At 39.1% G+C, this 21286-nt stretch overlaps 1 protein-coding gene across 3 annotated transcripts in view; it reads left to right on the forward strand.

The window, feature by feature from the left end:
• fig4 (FIG4 phosphoinositide 5-phosphatase) overlaps nt 1-21286 on the forward strand; it is a 23552-nt gene continuing 2266 nt past the window's right edge. Inside the window, exons 1-23 of one of the 3 annotated variants that reach the window (XM_022248767.2) lie at nt 1-91; nt 2944-3105; nt 3341-3439; nt 3577-3703; nt 4900-4954; nt 5066-5176; nt 5371-5421; nt 6593-6675; nt 6974-7102; nt 7323-7423; nt 8175-8337; nt 10448-10545; nt 10664-10797; nt 11240-11359; nt 11901-12036; nt 12438-12496; nt 13025-13191; nt 13620-13758; nt 14474-14683; nt 18681-18764; nt 19348-19531; nt 19645-19724; nt 19919-20014. In XM_022248767.2, coding sequence (XP_022104459.1) covers nt 3049-3105; nt 3341-3439; nt 3577-3703; nt 4900-4954; nt 5066-5176; nt 5371-5421; nt 6593-6675; nt 6974-7102; nt 7323-7423; nt 8175-8337; nt 10448-10545; nt 10664-10797; nt 11240-11359; nt 11901-12036; nt 12438-12496; nt 13025-13191; nt 13620-13758; nt 14474-14683; nt 18681-18764; nt 19348-19531; nt 19645-19724; nt 19919-20014 — 2483 coding nt within the window. In that variant the 5' untranslated portion in view covers nt 1-91; nt 2944-3048. The remainder of the gene's footprint in view (nt 92-2943; nt 3106-3340; nt 3440-3576; nt 3704-4899; nt 4955-5065; nt 5177-5370; nt 5422-6592; nt 6676-6973; nt 7103-7322; nt 7424-8174; nt 8338-10447; nt 10546-10663; nt 10798-11239; nt 11360-11900; nt 12037-12437; nt 12497-13024; nt 13192-13619; nt 13759-14473; nt 14684-18680; nt 18765-19347; nt 19532-19644; nt 19725-19918; nt 20015-21286) is intronic. The other 2 variants (XM_022248771.2, XM_087146922.1) reach the window with 2 other exon arrangements.

Raw genomic sequence — 21286 nt, forward strand, 5'->3', positions numbered from 1 at the left:
CTCACTTGACAATTATTATGAAGCTTCTGGCGATGGCATATTACTGCATACTTGGCCCGAAGCGTATTAAAAAAAAAGGAGTCAGCTACAGGTAAAATGGAAAATTGTCACAAAATGAGGCTTTTTTGTCCTTTGGAAACAAACTAATTCTGTTTATCATTATTTATTCGTAAACAAAGCGCTTTAAAGGCCTACGTAGAAAAATTTTCTAGATACATGTAGGCCACGTACAATTGTAGGCCGACGGCCGACTGCAACAGAGACTTCACTTCCGCTTGCATACGGTGCGCACACAGATTTTCTGAGCTACTGTACTGTGTCATTGAGGAAGATTAATAAACAAAAACAAAACAAAATTTTATAAATCAAATTAAAAGGTAAGAGTTAAACAACAGCAAGGATAGGATAATTTGGGAAAGTGAGTGAGCAATCTTTATTTCAATCAGGAAATGTGATAACTACCGCGATAAATAGAGTAACTAATCCTTTCCTACCCATACCCAAGTCATTGTACATGTACGTGCCATTTCATATTCATAATAATGTACATCATACACAAACAACTCTCTCCCACAGAGGGAACCAAGGGCAACAGGTTTTTCAGCATAAAACATGCCCAGAAATATAGGCAATGATTTTTTACAGCAGTATAATTATTAGCATGATTAGTAAATTAGGCATGTTAGAGGAAAAATAAAGGTTAGTTTTTGTATACTTGCTGTTTTCATCGAAACTATTTCAGTCTGTCAAGCTGAATACATCAATCCCATGCCCTGGCTCTATATCTCTTTTTTCAAAGTGCTTCTATACACTTTGTCATTGTTCTCCTCAATCAGCGACGACTCCTGGCAACACATGGCATGGTGTTTTTCAGGGTCCAAATACTTTTTTGGATTTTTTTTTCTTTTGCACTCCTGTGCTTTTTGGGGTGTGCATCCTGCATGTCAAATAGTTACTTATCCAACATTGAATATCAAACATTTACCTGTACATGTACATGTTCAGCATTTAGTGTCGAATGTCAGATGAGGAATAAGTAACGTAACTCCACACTGGTGCCTCTACCATAGTCCAAGTACATGTAGGATCTCTACAATTAAATACAAATTGCCATTTTAAACATTTGGACGTGGTCGGGCTTTCACCTGACCACGTCCAAATGTTTCTAAAAGGGATCCGTAAGGTCCACGTTACTCAGACTACCCCTACCATAAATTGAGGCTCACACTGGACTAGCATGACTAACCATGCTAACATTAGGCCTAGTGGAGTGAAGTGGTTCAGGGTGAAGTCGGAAATAACATGGGCAAAGTATGCCTGTGCCGGCTACCTGGGCACCTGCCCGTTGATCTCAAAACTCGGTTCCATTCCACATACATGTACATGTAGGCCTACAAAATATACTGTATGTGAGCTTTAAATAGTGAAGGGTAGAATTGCTGGAAAATCATTGTGCCACTGAAAAACTTGATCTCGTGGTCATACATGTACATTTTACTCAGAGATGAACAAAGCTGATGGAAAAGGAAAGCGGGTTATCCTCTCTAATGTTTAGAACAATGTGCTGTTTCCTATGTATGAAAAAAGAGTCCTGTTTCGGACACATGGTCTGCCGGGATTGCATGCAGGACCATTTGTTGAGTGTTCTTAATATTATTAACCACTTCGTGCCGGGGCATTTTTCAACGTTGAGGATGCTGGGCCGGCATGACTATAATTTTTTCCGTTTTCAAAATCCTTCAACAATTCATCATTCCATTTAACAGTCGTTTATAGCCACACAGAGTAATCTTCAAGCACTACTCTAAGTTGACAGGTGACCTTCATTGACGCCCGAATATTTCAGCCAGGCCTGCAGCCTTGTAAACAGAGCCCAGATTGTGCGGTGTTATACAACAGTCTTTTGTTTACGAACCTGGCTCAGTGCACTGCTGACCTCTTTTCAATAGGGGCCAGATTAGCATGCAGTGGTGCTGTGTGGCTCATCCCTGCGGTGGTGGAGAGCTTTTGTCCCCGATGGTAATCCGCTTGCTCTAAATACCTCAAACCCTGGTATACGGTTTCAAAATAACGCTGGATTATCACCACTTTTGAGAGTGAAAAATGCCGGTAATGCCCAACAGCCTGGTCTTTTGTTCGGAGTACGGTCTTTTGTTACAGGGCCCTGTTTCCTTTGTCCGAGTTCGGAGACCCCGGCCACCCATATAAACCATACGGCTCCGATTTCAGAGTCCCCGGCTGGTAGTGGTTAAGAGTACCTGGGTACTTGGTGTTGACATAAAGGGAGTACCTGGTTCCAAAAATATGGGATAAACCCCAGAGTTCGGGGGGTTCAGGGTGTCAACACTGGTCAAGTGATGTCTGTGTACATGTTAATGTACATGTGTGGAACTTTCTCCCATGAGTTCACTTGCGTGAAGATATCCCCTTCTTAAATTAAGGCCTCATGACATACATGTAGCGTGATCAGGGAAGTCAGAGCTCCTTCTCTAAATGTACATGCACGGTATGTGGAGCAAGTTGAGAAATTTTCTACAGCTCTGTCTTCTAAAGTTTGTATTTTCTAGACTGCATACATGACATGTATACATGTAGATGGGCCAGCCCAACAACATCACTATAGTAAGGACCATCCCAACCGTAGTTGGGATTGATCTTGCTGTAGTTTGGGCATACATTGTCACACCCTACTGCCTTTTTAAAGATTGGGCCATGGCCAGACCATCGAGGAAGGAACTCCATGCCAAATCTTGAAATGCAGTAGGCAGTGTGTAAAAAGTTGTTGCATTGAGACATGAGTGACAACTGCTTGGATTTTGCTTTAAATTTAGTTGTAACATGCTGTTGTGTCTTTTTCTTTTCTTTTTTTCCCTAGGGGGACGTGGACTTGTGTAATTGATAAGTTATTTTTTAGTAATTTGGTAATTTGTTTCCTCAAATTAGATTGAGCACCTTGAAACCTTCACAGATCATCTCCCCGTAGATGTACTCCACATTATATTAGCATACTACATGTATACTTGAAGTTAGAGCAGCACAGCTAGTGAAATGGCCAACATTATGATATGCAACTTACAGAAAATTGTTCTGTATGAAACCAAAGCAGTAAGTTATTTCTTTTTTTTCACTTTATACATGTTATAGCACAAGATTTTTTTTCTTTTGGCAGTCTGCAAGACACACATACACAGAACACAAAATGGAAAATTACTCATTTGGAGTTTTAAACTGGTATTGCTAATCATAAATTCTTACTTGGTAGGTACAGTGCATACAGTATATGCTCAGTGTTACACACTACAATGTATTTTCTCATTTCTTCTTTCCCTTTTTTTTCCAGCGGTTTTACGTGATTGGTTCAAATAACACTGAGGATATTTTCAGAGTGTTAAAGATTGACAGAACAGAGCCATGTGATCTGCATATCAGTGATGACAAGGTACATGTACATGTATAGAACAACATATGATTACAGAAACTACTGTTTTGTGTCAACACAGAGTAAATCAATGAGTTTACTGGAGTAACATTGTAAGCATATTGTTTTACAAATGATTTCACAATATTTTTATCAAGCTTGAATATAGTCGTTCTGAGGTCCAAAATTTACTACGAACGTTGGAGGTTGGGAACCGACCAAAGCAACAAGGACAGAAGGGGACTGCCGGACTAGCAAGGACTGTTTCTGCGTTCGGAATTCTTGGTGAGTTTTTAACTTCATAAGTAGCACTCTGTTTCTGACACAATTCTGATACAATCAAGTCAATGGAAATATTACCTTTTGTTTCTAATATGCCCTGTTCCAAGTCAGTATATTGATTCACTCTTGATAGAAAGTAAATTATTTGGCAAAGAATGAAAGGGTCCATAAAAATGTCCATGGAAAAACTGTTAATTCTTTTAAACATTCACTACTATGCCAGTAACATTATAGGGTTATTATGTAAAAATGGAATACTATTTCCTTTGCTGTGGTTAATTTTACGAACTCTTCAATGAATGTTTTAATCCTGACAAGTGATGGTGCAATGGGTGACCTACATTTGAGAACCCAAATTATAGTCAGGCACCTTTTTCGTTCATCTAGACCCAAGAGGAACTTACGGTAGACATCGGACATGCACAATTTATGTGCCTGCAGAATGTTCGAACATAAAATACATATCCATGTCTACGATACCCACACACATGGTAAAAGTTTGTGCACATATGGTTTGGCCACCATATGAGAAATTGCATAGCATATTGAGTGGAATAGCGTGGGTCGATTTGGAAAGGTACCCTTTGTCGTTGGCATTTCATGAAAGCTCCACTTTGTCTTTGTTCTCAGGCATTTTGTTTAATTTCCCACAGATGGTGGGCACAACGTCTGACTTCAGCAAAATGAGTTGTACGTATTAGGAGGAAAACGCTGTCACTCAAAATGCAGTTTGGAGCTCTCTGTCAGCCCTGACTATTTGCTTTGGTCAGCCTGACTTTTGATGTCCAAATTTGTCTAAATTTTACTGTTAGGAAAGTTTTGCAGGCTTATCCAATCTTTATAGGTGTTGCCGTTGCCTGTGGTAACAAATCTGATCAGCGTGATCTCTAAAACCCCAACATTGGACTGAATATTCCAAAGTCGACTCGAGATATGCATTGATGCGCTGGTGGCATGTGACGATGTCCTCTCAAAAATGCATGTCACAGATATTCAGATTTTCTATGTTAGTGAGATTCCTCTCGGGGGCAGAGCCATTTTGCCAAAAACTTTTACATTTTTTTCTCCCAAATATAACAAATAAAACCACTTTTCATGGACCGTGTACATTATCAAAAAGAACTAAGTCAACCCTGTGAGACATTACTTTTTCATCACTGCCTCTGGAGTAATTTCAGTTGGCCTTATTTTAATTTCAGGATTTGTCAGCTTCCTTGAAGGACACTACATCATCCTCATCACAAAACGAAGAAGGTAAATTAATTTTATTCCACCGTTTCTTTTATGAAATACTTCATTTTATTTGATGCCACTTACTTTGTTAATTTCTAGGGAGAAAGCAAATGGTTCCTTTTTGCTTTCCAGAGTTGCTGTAATAGGAGGCCACACTATCTACAAAATAGAAGATTCCAGCATGGTGTATATTCCTAATGATGCTTGCGTAGCTGCCAAGGTGCCACACCCTGATGAGGCAAGGTATGGCAGCTCTCAAGGCTGATAAGTCTTGACTAATTTCCTTTGTGAAGTTGTTCAAGTTGCCAAATCAAGGGTAGTGTTCTATTTTGAAAGTTAAATGTCTCATCAGGTTTTGAGGCATGTTCTTCATATCTTATGAGATGTCTCAAGTATGCCATTTATTAGAAAGTAATTGGTTTCCCGGTGTTTTTCAGATATGTCAGAAACTTCCAAAATGTGGACCTGTCAAGCAACTTCTACTTTAGGTGAGTCCTGCTTCATCCAATGAAGTACTTAAAACAAACAAGAAAGTCAAGGAATCCCTCTGAGTTGGCTTTATTAGGCCAACGTTAGTAAAAAAAATGAAATGAAAAAGATGAAATGATTTTTATCCTGCTGGTGGTTTTTCTTTAGTGTATTCAAAAAAGTAGTTGACTGTAGTCAATACATTTCTCCTCTGACCCTGGATAAGTCACTTGTTGGGAAACAAATTGAACTTTTTATAAAGTGTTATGCTTTATTTTTTCTGCCCTCTGACCCTGCAATATTTCATGGTACAGTAAACTCCAGCTAAGTCAGCACCCCCGGGACCCCCAAATTTGTGACAACTTGTACGAAGGCCGACTTCTTCTGTAAGTCGTCAGTTTGCCGACTTACATGAAATGATGACCTACATGCATGTGTTTGTACATGTATGTGATTGGGTTGCAACACTCAAAATATGTATATGTAGTCCGAGCAAGGAGGAAGGAATAGACACAATGAAAACATGCAACATGGTTTGTAATGCTCCAAAACTTTGACATGGGGATTGGATATTGTAAAGTGCAGTGGTTCATCAGTGCGAACGGAGTGCCTACCAGTACATGTATGCATGGATGGGTAAATGCTGAATTTGTCTGGCGACAGCCCAGTAAACAAATCAAGCTCCACTGGACCACTGAAAAATACGTGCTATAAAAACTTTCAAAATACATGGAAGCAGAAAATACCTACATGTATCCATAAAAGGGAATTTACATGTAGTTCTGTGAACTAACTCATTCATTGAAGTATTTCAGATGTTCTGATTGGTTTGTGTTTTCGGAGTGTTGAAGTTTGGAATGTGCTTCGAGTTGTTGCGGGCTTACCACCGACTTATACAAATGATTTTGTTGTGCTTTTCGTAGAAATGGGACCGAGAGTAGCACGCTGACTTAAGCAAAATGACGACTTATAAAAGCCAATTTAGAAATAAAATTTTTTCAGGAAATGCATTAGAGACAATCAGGACTTTCGTTAGACTACTGACTTGAACGATTTGCTCAATTGTACCATGTCGACTTAGCTGGAATTTAATGTAAGGCTGTAATCCAATAATTTAAACAATGCTGGCTTTACTAGTGTACGAAATTCACATCTTCAAACGTTATCCACATATTTTTGTTTGATTGATAGTTACAGCTATGATCTGACTAACACACTTCAGCATAACCTTACACCAGTCATTGGTGTCCCTAGTGGCACCAAAGAGCCACATGGTAAGATTGTACTCTCTTTTCTGTCAAAGTTTTGAAGATCACTTCTATTGCATATGTACATGTATGTAATATACTCCTGCCATTTCTACCAACATGTATTTGTAGTATAATGCTTATAATGTGAAGCTGTTTGCTAGAGCCTTGAGTCAAGAGACAGAATCTGTGGGTGGGGTTATGACATTGAGCAAGAAGTATGCATTCTCTTAATATGCAATGCATATGTTAATGCCATTGAGAGTTTCAACTACATGTACCTGTAAAGTGGGTCTGTATTTTGATTTCAATCCTACACATTTAGGTCCACAAGTGTACAGACCACAACCAATGATGAAGTTTGTGTGGAATGCCTTCTTATGGAGCCACGCCTGTAAAAATGTGCATCCTGACTGGGTTACATATATTATACATGGCTTCATTGGCCAAGCCAGTATCCTTTGATTAAACAGGCTGATAAGGTGTTTCTGACATTTAGTGGCAGAATGTCAATTTGTCTGCAACTTGCCTTTATAGTCATTTGGTCATGTTAAAGATCTCACTTGGATTGGATGGTACAAATAGAGTCAAGTTTTTAAACAGAAATGTAGAATGTGGAAAAGGATTGGGCACTTTTTACAAGAAGTTATTGTTGAGCTGTAACTTGATTTAAGATGTTTGTACCTTCGGACGATCTATCTACATTGCTCTGATTGCGAGGAGGTCTAATCAGTTTGCTGGAACCAGATTCCTGAAGAGAGGAGCCAATTCAGAGGTGTGTAGAGCATCCTTTACATAGAGTGTACTGAGAGGGGCCCTCAGGCAATTGAGGGTATTCACTGTACTTTGTTCAGGGACACTGCCAGTCCCCAGCCTAATTGCATTGAATCCCTGGCCTACATGTGAATGCCACTGCACTGTACAAGTACACATGTACATGTACATGTATTGTGTGCTACTACATGTACATGTACTTCACACACCAGGAGTTTGAATTATGAGGGTTTTCAGTCTTACCTTGACTCAAAAAACACTCCAGTTTATTTGACCCACTTCCCAAGAGAATCTTTTAGAAGCTATATATCACCCAGATTTTGCTAGGCGTAGCTTACATGTATTGGTTAGCTCACAGGTTCTACTTTTGGAGTAATCATACCGGAGCATTGCCAAACATTGTTGCATATGCATGATGCACACATGCATAGTGGTCAAGCATATGTGACACCTACCTGAGTAATTGGTGTGGATATTATTGTTGATTTTTTTATTTTAGGTGCACCTGCACTGTATTATGCAATGTATGCAAGGAGAAATGATAAAAAATGACCAGAGGCTGGACAAGAATACAGCTTCCCCACAGATATCCATTTACAACTTGTTAACAGTTGGAGTTTAGTGTTTCAGTTGGCTGACGAAGGTGACTGGGATTAAAGAGTTGCTGAGGAATATAGAATTCTTTCTGACTGGCACCTTGCACCATGTCCCTCCACTTGTATGATTAAAGATAATTTTTTGTCTTGAATTAGGGTTACGTTGCCAACGAGGTAGAGACTGAACAGATTGTGCATGATGCCTCCTTGACACACTTCAAGCGAGGGCACTATACCTCATTCGTTCAGGTCCGTGGCTCAGTACCAGGGATGTGGTCTCAGGATATCTCCAACATGGTACCAAAGCCTCCAATCAACTGTGAGAAGCATTACATGTACTTTTCTCTACATAACAGGGGTCAAAATTAATGGTGGTCTGCTGGCCCGGGCCACCCAAAAATTCATTGGGTCACTGCATTCTCCCAAAACGATGGCCTGATGGGACAGTGGTTATTTGAGGATCATTGCCACATTTTCAAAACTTTCATAACATTTTACGACTCGTGTTTCAAACCACCAGCGCAGCACTTTCCACAGTCCATGCGTCCAAGCTTGTGTGCCACACACACACAAATAGTGGCGCGACATTCTGTTCACTGCCTGGTCATTCATACAGCTTATGCACATGTTGCAGGCACCTGCCCTAGTATATTGGCTGGTATCATTTTCCGACAACGCCAGTTTAACGTAAACTCCCATGGACATCAATGAAACCTTCAAAGGTCGCGTCTTGTCGAGTCCGATCGTAAAACCTCGAATAAAATTTGTTAACACAAAAAAATACATATATTGACGTCAAATCAAGTTCTGGGAATTAACTTGTAGAAATCTTCCTATGACATCATTGTTTTTCGATGTGCAGCTGTAGAGTTGCGTGTGTGCACGGTGAGTTGTACAACACTATTTTGATCGGGATACATGGACTGGTTGCGTTACCATCACGCCTTCTTTGGCAGTGGCACGGCAAACGGGAACAAATGAAGCCATGCTTCTGTGCATCCAGCAATAACACACTGGTGTTTTCACCACCGTGATAATGAAATTGCAAAGGAACTTGTGAAAATAATGGAACTTTCTTTCCAAATGTGGCAAATGTAAGTAGGCAAACAAAAAATACAAGCTTTTAGATGTGAAAAAATTGTTAAAAGGTGTTTTATGAAGACCGAAAAGACAGGATTTCGTTTTTTTTTTTTTGTCTTTTTTTTTTGAATTTTTAAATGTGTATTTCTAACTGAGTGATATGAATTTTACAGTCGTGCCAAAAATTTAGGATCGGTCATGTAACCAGAAGCAGAACTAGTTTCTTGGTCTTAAAAAGTGTGTTTGAGTCCAGCGAGGCTATAGCCAATAAGCTATTTTGGTAGAGAAGTTCGACTGACGAAAATGGGCATGTGTGGTGGGTCTGATCAACTTCATTACCTGTACTCAACCCGGGCCACTAAATTTTCACAAGGGCCAGTGCGGTGCACTTCCCCAATGGCCTTGCAGGCCACCAAGAGATTTAAGTTAATTTTGACCCCTTCATAGACATTTACAATATACAATTATAATTATAATAATAATAAGACATTTTTATAGCGCCTTATGTAAAATACCCCAAAGTGCCTCTCAAGAACAGTAATACCTAGATGATATATAACTCAAGTTATAGTCAGCTTTACGGTTGACAGGGAAAAGTGGACGCCTCTTGTCACATTTGTGTAAGATTCCATGACAAATAATATAGGGATAAACATCTAATTGGATGGCTCTAAACTACTACTTTTTAAAACCAGATGGGGGTCTGGGGATGAAATGGATCAAGCCAAAAGGTGAAGGTCATTTTATTGTTGCCAAGCCCTTGCTAGTTTTTAAATGTACTAGCATGAAATTAACCAATCACTCTTTTATTCCCATTCATAAATACATGTACCTTTTTGAACAAAAAGTAACAGTAACTTGAAATTTCATATTGCTAGCAGTTTTGTCTTTCAATTTTACCCTTGTGATTTAACAAATCCCCTCTAGCCACATCTGTTTTACATATATGTGCCTTGCATACTCAAATCTCCTTACACCGAGATTGGTGTGCGTGGCATATGCTGTAACGATGTAACACAGAACACAGTTGAGTGCAGAAGGAGATTTCCACTCTATGAAATGCAGACTCGTTGGTAGTATTGTGCATGCCTTCGTGACAATGACTTTCATGTATGAAGACTAGAGTCCATAGGATACAAGTTTACATTTTATAGGAAACTGGGAAAGTGTTAAAACCAGTTGGTAATTTTTATCATCTCTTAAAACCACCCACTCGACACGATCTTGACCAAAAGGAATGGGTAAACTGAGGTATTAATGAACAATTGTTGATGGCCTAAAAACCATACTGTTTGGTATTATTGATATTAATGACCTCGATATATACATGTGTGGTTGGTTAATGTCAGTGGACATGGCTGATCCCTATGCCCGTCTTGCTGGTGGCCACTTCAATCAGTTGCTAGGACGATACGGATCACCAGTCATTGTTATCAACCTTGTCAAGGCAAGTATGGCACTGATGGCACATAATGATTCTACAAGAAAATAAATTGCAGTTAATCTGTCTCAACCTGAAATATTAGGGTCTATTTTGAAAGTAAACTATTTGTTTTAATATCTAGAAACGGGAGAAGAGAAAACGAGAAGCCATATTGAGTGAGGAGTTAGAGTCAGCTATCAAGTACCTGAACCAGTTCTTGCCTCCAAGGCATTCCATACGATATATAGAACTGGACATGGCAAGATTTACCAAGAAGTAAGAAATGTTTTCTAACTGTACAAATACAGAACTGCATCCCATCGGATTTCCTGCCCCATTTGTCATGTTTGTACCACTGTTGTCACGACCATCAAAAGTCCCTACAACTCCATCACAACTCATCCAGCCATGAGCCAAGTCACAAACTGTTAAAATGAACTGCAACAAAAGCATTCCTTAGTTGTTTACCTTGTTAATTACCTATGACTAGTTTTCTGAAAGGACTTGTGATGGACATGACTACACATTAACACTGCAAGGTATGCCATATACTGGATCGGTAATTGAAACAGGCATGCATAAACAGCCAAAAGACTGGTCCCAAATAAGCTGTTTTATTTTTGACTCTACCCAAAGACTGAAGTTTTAAACTTCAAACATTGTCATTCTTAATACTCTGAAATAATTCCGGGCTTTCTTCAATATGTCCTGTCAACAGCCCCAAGTTGAATGTGATCAACAGACTGGATGCTATTGCCGACATGGTGGTCAAACAGACAGGACTATTCCTCAGTGGACCACACATAGAACCAAGCTTACCAGTCAGACCCCAAGCAAGGTAACACTGAAACTGTAGTTCATGTGAAAAAAACAAAAGCTAACACCATCAAAAACAGCAAAAATGGCAAACGAAATAGGTGTCAGTATATTAAGAAATGGGCATAGTAGAGGTAGTAGCAACAGAAACATTACACAATTCATCATGTTGGAAGATAAAATCATCAGCGATGTACATTTACATGTATGAGTAGGGTTTTCAACACTTTGAATTTTTCCATTTCTTCTTGAATTTTCCTTTTCAAAATAGCTGAATTTCCTATGAGAATAAAAACTCAGCTAGATTGAGCTTTTTCTGATGTAGCATGCACATGTTTAAGCTAACATTCCAGTGGGAAAAGTCTCCAATGAGAAATGAGAATATGTCTAACGTTCCTCAAGGAACAAAGTTTTTGAAATGCTGCTTGAAAAGAATGGTATGGAGATGCCCAGCCTTTGTGCCAACAATTTGATTCTTACATGACTGGATTTCAAAACGGGTGACTTTAAAATTCTAAACTTAGATCATGTTGTCTACTACGTCATGCTATCCTTTTCTGTAGGTGTGTCTACCCCAATGCTGATGACTGCTTCACATTCATTAAGCAGATGGGGACAGCTAGAACCAACTGCGTGGACTGCCTCGACCGTACCAATACTGCTCAGTTTGTTATTGGCAAATATGCACTAGGCCATCAGGTTAAACACTTTGTAGACTTCTGCATCACCCTCATGGCAGCAGGCCAAGACTCAGCTGCCATGTTCAGCTGATACATGTTCAGCAATTTTTTTTTTCAAAGTGATCATACATGACTAAGTGTATTAATAGTTTTCAAATTTATTATGCATTTCATACATCAGTGTTACAAATGCAGATCTCAGAAATAGCTCAAAAGTTTCTCAAAAGTTAGTGTTACTTGCAGTTGAATGTAACATGATGCTCTTGATGAGATCTTTCTAAAAACATTATTTTATTGTCTGATTCTTTGTGTCATTTGTTTCTGTAAATTTAAATTGTTGATTAATTAAGAATGACAAGGTTTGGATTAGGTTTCATCAACTTGCAAAACACTGACCAGTTGATTTCATTTGTTCTACAGCTCTTCTGTCTTGGTGTAGTTGACAGCACAACACTTAAATTTGACACTGATGCTGTTCGGTAAGATTTGATCAATCAATTCTGCCATAATCATAGCAGACTTCCAGAAGACCAGGCTGTCTTTGGCTGTTGGTACCAGCAACAGATTAACCACTTGAGCCAGGGGTTTTTACAATGAATAAGCCCTAGGCACCAAATTGTGGTATTTTTGATAAAGACTAGATATATGTACATTTTACTATACATATCAACAGAGGTCTATATGACGTCATATGCCTCAAATACTGACTCTTTAGTGTCATTGCATCATGTTTGTTTGATAATTCTTGCTGTCATTTTGTCTTTTTCCAAAGCTTTATCTTGGAGTGATATTTGTCATGACAACAGGCTTTGTCCTCTGGCTAAATCTTGGTGCCATGCATGGACAATTTCCATGGATTTGCCAGATAGCGTGTGTGTGTGTATAACCAGTGGGAACCTCCAAAGTGCAAGGATATGTGTACATGTCATGCACTGCTGAGTAGACACCTCGGCAAAAGCCATCTCCTGCATGAACTGGTTCATTTGGGAAACCTTTATTTTGCACAGAATGCTGGAAGACTTGTATGAGGACATGGGAGATACTTTGGCCTTGCAGTACGGTGGCTCACAGCTGGTTCACAGCATTCGCACCTATCGTAAAGTGTCACCTTGGACCAGTCACTCCAGGGATATTAAACAGACATTGTCTCGCTACTACAGCAACACCTTCTCAGGTATATGTGTCTATATACTTGTATATTCAGATCACTGTACCAAACCCGATAAACTCCAACAAAATTACATTTACCAAACCTGCCAAAACCAGCAAAACCTGATGTTGGGAGTTTGATAGACACTGGGCAGTTAGGGTTGATGATGTTTCAAGTCTGTTTTGCCCTCATTTTTGTCTGCCTTTCATCACAAAACGTTATCTCCCCTCACTACTTCCAAGATTTTATATATTTTTTTATTTTTATTTTTTTTCTTTTTCAGTTTTTAAAGAAATTTTTGAACAGTCTCAAACATGTTGAGCCCCCTCCTCTTGGCTAGAACTGTCTTGGCTTGGTTTGATCAGTTGACTACACAGTCTTTTGCCATCTTGTCAACATGTGTTGTAAAAGTGCCCATTTTCTGTCTGCTTTTACTGATCTAACACCAACAGATGCAGACAAGCAAAGCGCCTTGAATCTCTTTCTTGGGGTGTTCAGACCCCACTTGAAGGGGCCAAGTCTCTGGGATCTACCCACTGATTACTACCTCCATCACAGTGAAGCTGCAGGACAGATTATTAACAGACCTAGGTCAGTACTGTCAAGAAATGTTCATACATATACTAATACAAAATGACTGTGAGCAGGAATCTTAAATGTACTGAATATGCGTATTGTCCATTTATAAATTAGTGTTTGTAATAGAAGCTCAGAGGGATATACATGTACATGTAGTGAAACTATCCAACGTACTCTAATGGACTGATCCTGTCAAACTCTCAGTTTTAAGAAGTTGCTTATCAGCTTTTTTTCACTTTATTTTGAATTGAATAAAACTTGGTTTGAAAATCAGTGAACTGTTTCAGGAGAGGAGAACTTCACTTTTGAAGGAGTGCCTGCTTCCCCTCATGCCACATCCTCCTCAAACACTGCCACAGATTCACCAGTAGAAGCAGAAGTACCAAGGATATCATGATATCCTTGGTCATATTGCTTTCACTGGTAAATCTGTTGCAGCTATATCTACATGTATTTACTGAACTACATCATGCATAATACCCTTTTCTTGTGAGTAGATTGGGCGACCATTAAATGCCATTGGCAATGTTGGAGCTGGCATCAATACAAGATATTTGCAGAATTGCTTTTGCATAGTATTGCAGTGTATTTGCCAGACCAACATGCACATGTAGGTGAACAAGCATTTCTGTGCATTCTCTTGTCACAATGGATATCGTTGCTGTAAAAAACTCTGGTTCTCTCACAGAACTCATTATTAACGGAAAACCTTTACCCCTGCATACAGTTACACCCAGTGGTTTGACATCAGGAATATCCAATCCCTGCCTCTCCCCTTCAATGAACTGGAAAAGTCCCTCAGTCAACAGGATCAGTCTGCCATTCTGCAGTCCACCCCTCCTGCTGAATGCATTGATCCATACTTTGATTACTATCGGCCAGCTGAACTGACCTCCCTTCAGGAACTTTTCTGTAGTAACATGCCTCACTCTGTAAGGTCAGTGTAAGACTGGCTTGTTGCCAAACTTGTTTTAAGCTTTACCGACCCATTTTCCAGAAGTAAAGCGGTGGAACAGACTTTATCCTCACCAGGCTCACTACATACATTTATCAAAATAAAGCCTTCAATTGTTATTTCATGATGTGAAGCTGACCTTAAGATCTCTCTTATTTGACCATACATCCATTTTATGTCTGACATTGGCAAGGATACTCTGTGCATGGCACTGAAAGGGTAACCCTCTCAATACTTCATTGTTAATTTATTTTGTCTGCTGAAGTATCACTCTTCTTTTTCTCTCATGCGAAAATGACCAGAGTATGATGAACAGACCAAATATTGAGCACCACACTTTTGCAGACAATTTCACCATCAAGAATCCATTAACCACTTCTTGCTGGGTGGAGTTCACACATGCGGGACGCATTGCCGGGCAATTTTTCATGATTTTCTGTTTTCAACATGTTCAAAATTCTTCAAAAATTCATATTTTCATTTACTGGATGCTTACCCTAGTGCTGCAAGTAGGTGCCAAGGTTTGGTTCGGGTTTGGTTGGGACACGGTTCGGAAATCTTTTGCCGAACTTCGGTTCAGTTCAGGTTCAGACGTGTACACACATGTACATTCGTCAAGACATCAAAGAGTTTGCTACGAACGTACGTGCTGTACATGTATATAGTACTTCCGCATATATGTTTAAATACAAGCAATGAATCTCCTCTCCATCCCATCAATGAGTAACTTCGATGTGAACATAATTTTTTTTCCAAACTGTTTCCCGAAATTTTGTTTAGGAGTCAAAATTCCTTGTAGAAACTTACCGTCGAAGTGACAGTTTCCAACCGTGTTTTACAGACCAAAAGCATTTGTGTTTGGACAACGCTTGACTCAACAAAACGATCACAGGACATGTGAAAACAGAAAAAAAACCAGCATGCTCAAACAGGAGTTTCCTCCTTTAAAGGACACAAGATAAAATTAGATTTCCTGCGAATCATATTTTCATTAGTTTTCACGAAACAGATTCAACTACCAAACTATGCCTTTGATGTGTTCCAAGAACCTTCAGCATTCTTTCCCAAGATGATGCCCACATGGCCAAAGGGGCGATCTTCCTTCAGTCTTTTTCTAACGGATAATGGCATTTTGTAATTTGAGATTTGTGAACAACTTAGAGATCAGGCAAAATTCCATTACACTACGACTTTGATCAAACACGATCAAATAAAAGGCAATTTAGGCCACTGCTCGAACCAAATCTTGTTCAGCGCTGGATTGCTGCACCAGCCTGCCTGGCAAAATTGCCTTCGATCGAGCACAAGTCCGACTGTAATCAGCATCCAATCAAAAATCATTTTTCATGGCCATTTACAACATCGTTGGCCTAATATGGAACGTAAGGATGTGGCTATCGGAGATTGGCAAACATAATATGTGAATATACATAAGCACAATTGGATGTATTTAGAATTGTTGTGCAGTGGAAATGCTACAGTGTACGTGTTGCATGTTCTCCGTTGATTATTAGTGAATTCTCACCACGTGCTTTTTACAACCATTGCGTGATGCAGGGCCACCGTAAGTACTGTGCATGTACAATGTACAGTGTACATTTACAGTACCTTCCTAATGCACATGTGCTGAGCGCTAGTGCACGCTGGGGTGGCATAACTCGTTGTCCAGTTTTCGTTGTGTTTGCTTTTTTATCAAGTTTTCTTGCATTCCTTCTGTGCGCTAGTAATGCCATGCCATATTAAAGCCAAACATCCGAACCGACCAGTTTGGTTAAAATGGAAAATATTGAGCTGGAAATTCTTCCATGAGCATTACTCTATCACATGCAATAAACATCAAGGCCAAATGTACCACTACATGTTTTACTTTACCATAGAAGACATAATACAAAAGGGACAAAGCATGTTTCACGCTCCTCAATGGTCAGTCCAAAGTTCTTGTCTTAAGTTTCTGTGCTACATGTAAGTCTATTGTATAGCAAATGTGACTGAGTAGACTTCATGCACAAGCACTGCTACAGTTCGCCTCAATGATGACAAAATGAGATGTGACAGCTACTTGGTCTTTATCACACAACAACTACGAAGGATGGGTTTGCTTTATTTTATGCACCCCCATCCTTCTTGTTTTGCAAATGGTATATTTGTGCTCACGTTCGGTTTGCACAAAGTGTGTACTCCACACATTGCTTGGACATCTGTCATTCTAGCACAGAGTTGATATGACTAAGAATAAAACGTGTTATACAATACCTACATTAATCCCTGTCATCTAATTGGGGGATTGTTGATCACATGTCATTGAGTTATCTCTTCTAGTCAACAGTAGCCATTGAATAGAACTTCATTTCACTTGACTGGTTCCCATCCCCATTTTGTATATTTCATTCCCAGAGAGAGAAAGGACAATAATGTAAGGATGGAAACCAGTCTAATATTGCACAATACTACCAGTGGGTAGTGCTTCAGACACAAATCTGTTTTGCAAAATGAAGAACTTGAATACGCGAGCAGGACCTTTTTGTTTTCCAAACTGTAGAGGATTTATGCATTTTTTTTAAAGTTAATGTATGTTTCACATTTGTGCAGTGGAAAGAATGATTTCATAAAATACTCCACTCCATTCGGCTTCACCTCATAGAATACTACATTTCATCTGTCACCTCATGAAATTATTCTTACAATTGCCTCATAAACATTCATTATTTGTAAACAATGCCACTGTAAAGAACACAGTGGTGTCTACACAAAATATTGAAAATAATATATAGTAATTTTCAGTCGTTGATGCACACGCTCCCTTCTCCAGCCTGTTCTTAGGTGTGTTGACCTGTCTTATGAATATGTCTGCATGTGGATTTGTGGCCAATACTTGTATAAACTTACTCGCTAAATTGCAGCTAAAATTTATGACACAGAAACTTTGTTCCATGTATGTTGTTTTCCTTTCATATTTCACCTTTTAGGTAGTCTTCACTGGAAGTCAATGTGTAAAGTGAAATCAAGTTTTCCTTGTCATTGCAAAATTTATATGTGACAAACATGTATGGTACGGTTGCACTGGTTTCCCGCTGTTCAAGTGGAACTATAATGGATGGGTTGGGAACCAGTCTATAGCACTGATACTCGTATCACGTGGCACATGTCAGAAGTTGGTAAAGTGTGAAATGTTGGCCAAGCATTAAAATTAATTGTAAAGGATCAAAATTAGCAATAAAGATTTCTGTGAGTTACGGCAGAGAAGCTAATATGTCTATCTGCATATTTTTATCTATTTTGATGTAATTTTTTTAGGTGAATATCCTTACCTTTGCTATAATGATGCAGACTTTTTCTGCATGAATATCAACCATGGTGCATGTACTCAGTACTGGCTAATATACTGTATAACCCCCTGTACCTGAATGCACATGAAAGTTGTATATGTGTCCACAAAACACGTGGACTATGCTGCGTGTTTGGCGCTGTTCTTTCTCAAGTAAGATACATGTACATGTAATTCATAACTATTGAGTAAACAATATCATACTAAATATTATTCTTTGATTTGAAGTAAATGTTCAATGTTTGGTAAAAGTATATGGAAAGATACCCGAATGTTCGGTAAAGGGGTGTTCAGTATGGCATTGTCATACTCTACCGGTATCTGTTGTTTTGGTACCGTTTGTGGATACATGTACCTTGTTGAGGTAACTTGATGTCAGTGAACACCAGGGTTGTACGGGATCTCCCCTAGTGAAGTTGAAATTTGATGCATTTTAGATACAGTCTAAAGACATAATGTTTGATTAACAGCCATGTAAGATACATTTTTATGTAAATCTTCTAATGTTTTGCTTCATTTAAAGAAATCCATGTACAGTATCATTGCTACATGGTATTGTACACCAGGCTGCAAGCAATCTACATGTGTCTGGCCACCGTCATGCTTCAAAGTTATTTTGCTGTTTTTCCATTCCCATCTTGTATTTCCTTACAGAGATTTCATGCCCAAGACAGCCCAAAACTTCAGTCCATTCTCAGTACGTGTTAGCCAGTCAAAGACAAAAGAGGAATTGTTGAGGTATACTGACAGTGTTGATCATGAAGGCGTAAAATAAATGCACTAACATGCTGCATGTTGACAATGCTTATCCACATACTATTCATTGCTTTGATGTAAAGTTCATCTAACACATGACAAAACTTGCAAGTTGCAAGACATTATGCTGTAGTTTTGCTAAGGGGCTCCTTGTGCCCTCTTTTTTAACATTGCACTTTTTTTTCTGAATACTTTTTCAATGTATGTCTTTTTCTGCAAATGTTTAGTGCATTTGGAAAGATGCATTTTGACAACTTCCTCATGTAGAAAGTTACAAGCTTTTTTGGTAAAATATTAATTGAACTTTGGGGGGAATGAATCGACATCTACGTTTGAGCACTATTAAAATTAATTTGGTCATAATGGACAAAGTTTTAGAAAGTGATTTCAAATCAGCAGTCAGCACCTGATTCATGAAAAAGCTACACCCTTCTTTCACCATTTAAGGTGTTAAATATTTAATCTTTTTTACAATGGGAGGACAAATGATCTTAGTTTCTGTGTTTTTGCCAGGGTTTAATATGTACAGCTGTCACTCATTTCTACAGTGGTCTTTTTATCACAGCACTGACCAGAAGGCTGCAGCTCGTGTCACTGCTGAAAGACTTGTCACTGCTGGCTCTCCTAAGACTAGTAGTGACTTACCATCATCATCAGAAGGAACCAGTAGCACTGATGAGGAGCTGTCAGAACCAAGATCAGTTGCCAACATTGGAGGCAAATCCCGGAAACAGGAGATCTACATGGAGGTACATTGCTTTCAGAATGTATATCACCATGGAAACAAGGACGCAAGGTAATACACAGACATAAACAGAGAATAGGAAGAAATTTGATTTGTTTATCCCTTTCTGAACTGCAGGATCTATTTCCAACCACCAAAGAAGTTTATGGTGTGGCCATTCAGAACCCAGAAAGACAGGATATCTCCATATATCAGAGGTAAAGTTCTCAAAGAATTGTTTACCCTGTTGGTTAATCGTCCAATTCATGAAGAGTACAGTTTGTAGTGAAATTTTCACCCTGAAAAATTAGCATTTTGATGAGTACTTCTTGGCATGATGTAATATTTAAAATCAGAGAGAAATGGGATATGTGAATGTAATGTTAAATGACTTCATCTTGGACTCCACTAGGTTTGTGTCTGTGGACCTCAACTCTAGAAGTAGTTGTCCTGATGTGCATTCTGTCAGTGGAAGGGTTAAACGATGCATGAAAAGAGCTACCAGACTGTAAGTACATACATGTAGGAAATCAATACTTAGACAAGACTGACAGATAAGACCACCAAAAGGCAAAGATTCTTTGAACATATCTAGGCAAGTTGAATGCTTTGAAAGAATAAGCCTTTTGACAGGAGCATCCCCGCTGGGGCCACCCTCCCCCAAGTCTGGTGTGACAAGGCCTAGCAAAGATGTTGCTTGGAATGTTTCAAATAGTTGTTTGTTTTGGATCAGATGATTGCATTAATGATTTCCAGCTTGCACCCTTCTGAAAAAATTCAGCAGCCTGAACTTGGTTTTCTGGAAGGTCCAATCAGGATTTTGAGGATCTCATATCAGCTACTGTTACTGCCCTCGGTGGAGTTTGTTCCAAACTTGGCATAAAACTGCAGACGGGGCTTGACCTTTGCTTGACTGGGTGGCCAGTGGGCTTTGGCTATAGTTTTCTCAACACACGTCCAGTTTCATTCTGTGCTCAAAACTAGTGTAGCATTCCATTTTGACCAGTTATTAACTCACAGTTTCCCCTTTTGATCGGTCATATCGGTACTTGAACACCCAAGTTACATTAAATTTTTGAGTTGTGGAGTCGTTGTGTGGGCCACAACTTACTCAGCACGCATGTATGAAAGCCGCCTTGCAAGTGCATGAGTAACACTATGCCATAGAAAGTGTTTCACGCAATATATCATAAAATGAACATGAAGTATATGAAAAATTGATGCTTAATTGCCTGTGTTCACATTGTGACTTAAATCGTTCCCAAATCCTCAATGAATCTCATAGGTCATTGATCATGAAGTTAAAGTCGGACTGTATTTTCTCATGGACGTAGATGACGGTGATGTTGCCAAATACATTGAGTACGTGAATGAAGGATCAAAGTACAGTAACTTTGCTGTTGGAATTCTGCCCTTTTATTGCGAAGGCAAATCAAACTATGTACTGAACTTCTTCATCAGAATTCTGCCCCCTTATTGGGAGGGCGGGATCATAGTATGCACAGAACTTTGTTGTCGGAATTCTGCCCCCTTATTAGGAGGGCGGATCGTAGTACGCACTTAACTTCTTTGTCGGAATTCTGCCCTTATTGGGAGGGTGGATCACAGTATGTACTTAACTTTGTTGTCAGAATTCTGCCCCTTATTTGGACTCGGAGAGTACATCAAAGCCTGCACTAAATATTGCTGTCAGAACCCTTCTTCAACAAATGATCTCTGTTTTAGGCAACCTTATCAATGTTTTGTCTATTCATTGAGGAAGAAAAACACTCCTCCATGG

The sequence above is a fragment of the Acanthaster planci genome, linkage group LG15 (genome assembly GCF_054643075.1).
Source record: "Acanthaster planci isolate LZ-2023a linkage group LG15, COTS_SCS, whole genome shotgun sequence".
NCBI classification, from domain to species: domain Eukaryota; kingdom Metazoa; phylum Echinodermata; class Asteroidea; order Valvatida; family Acanthasteridae; genus Acanthaster; species Acanthaster planci.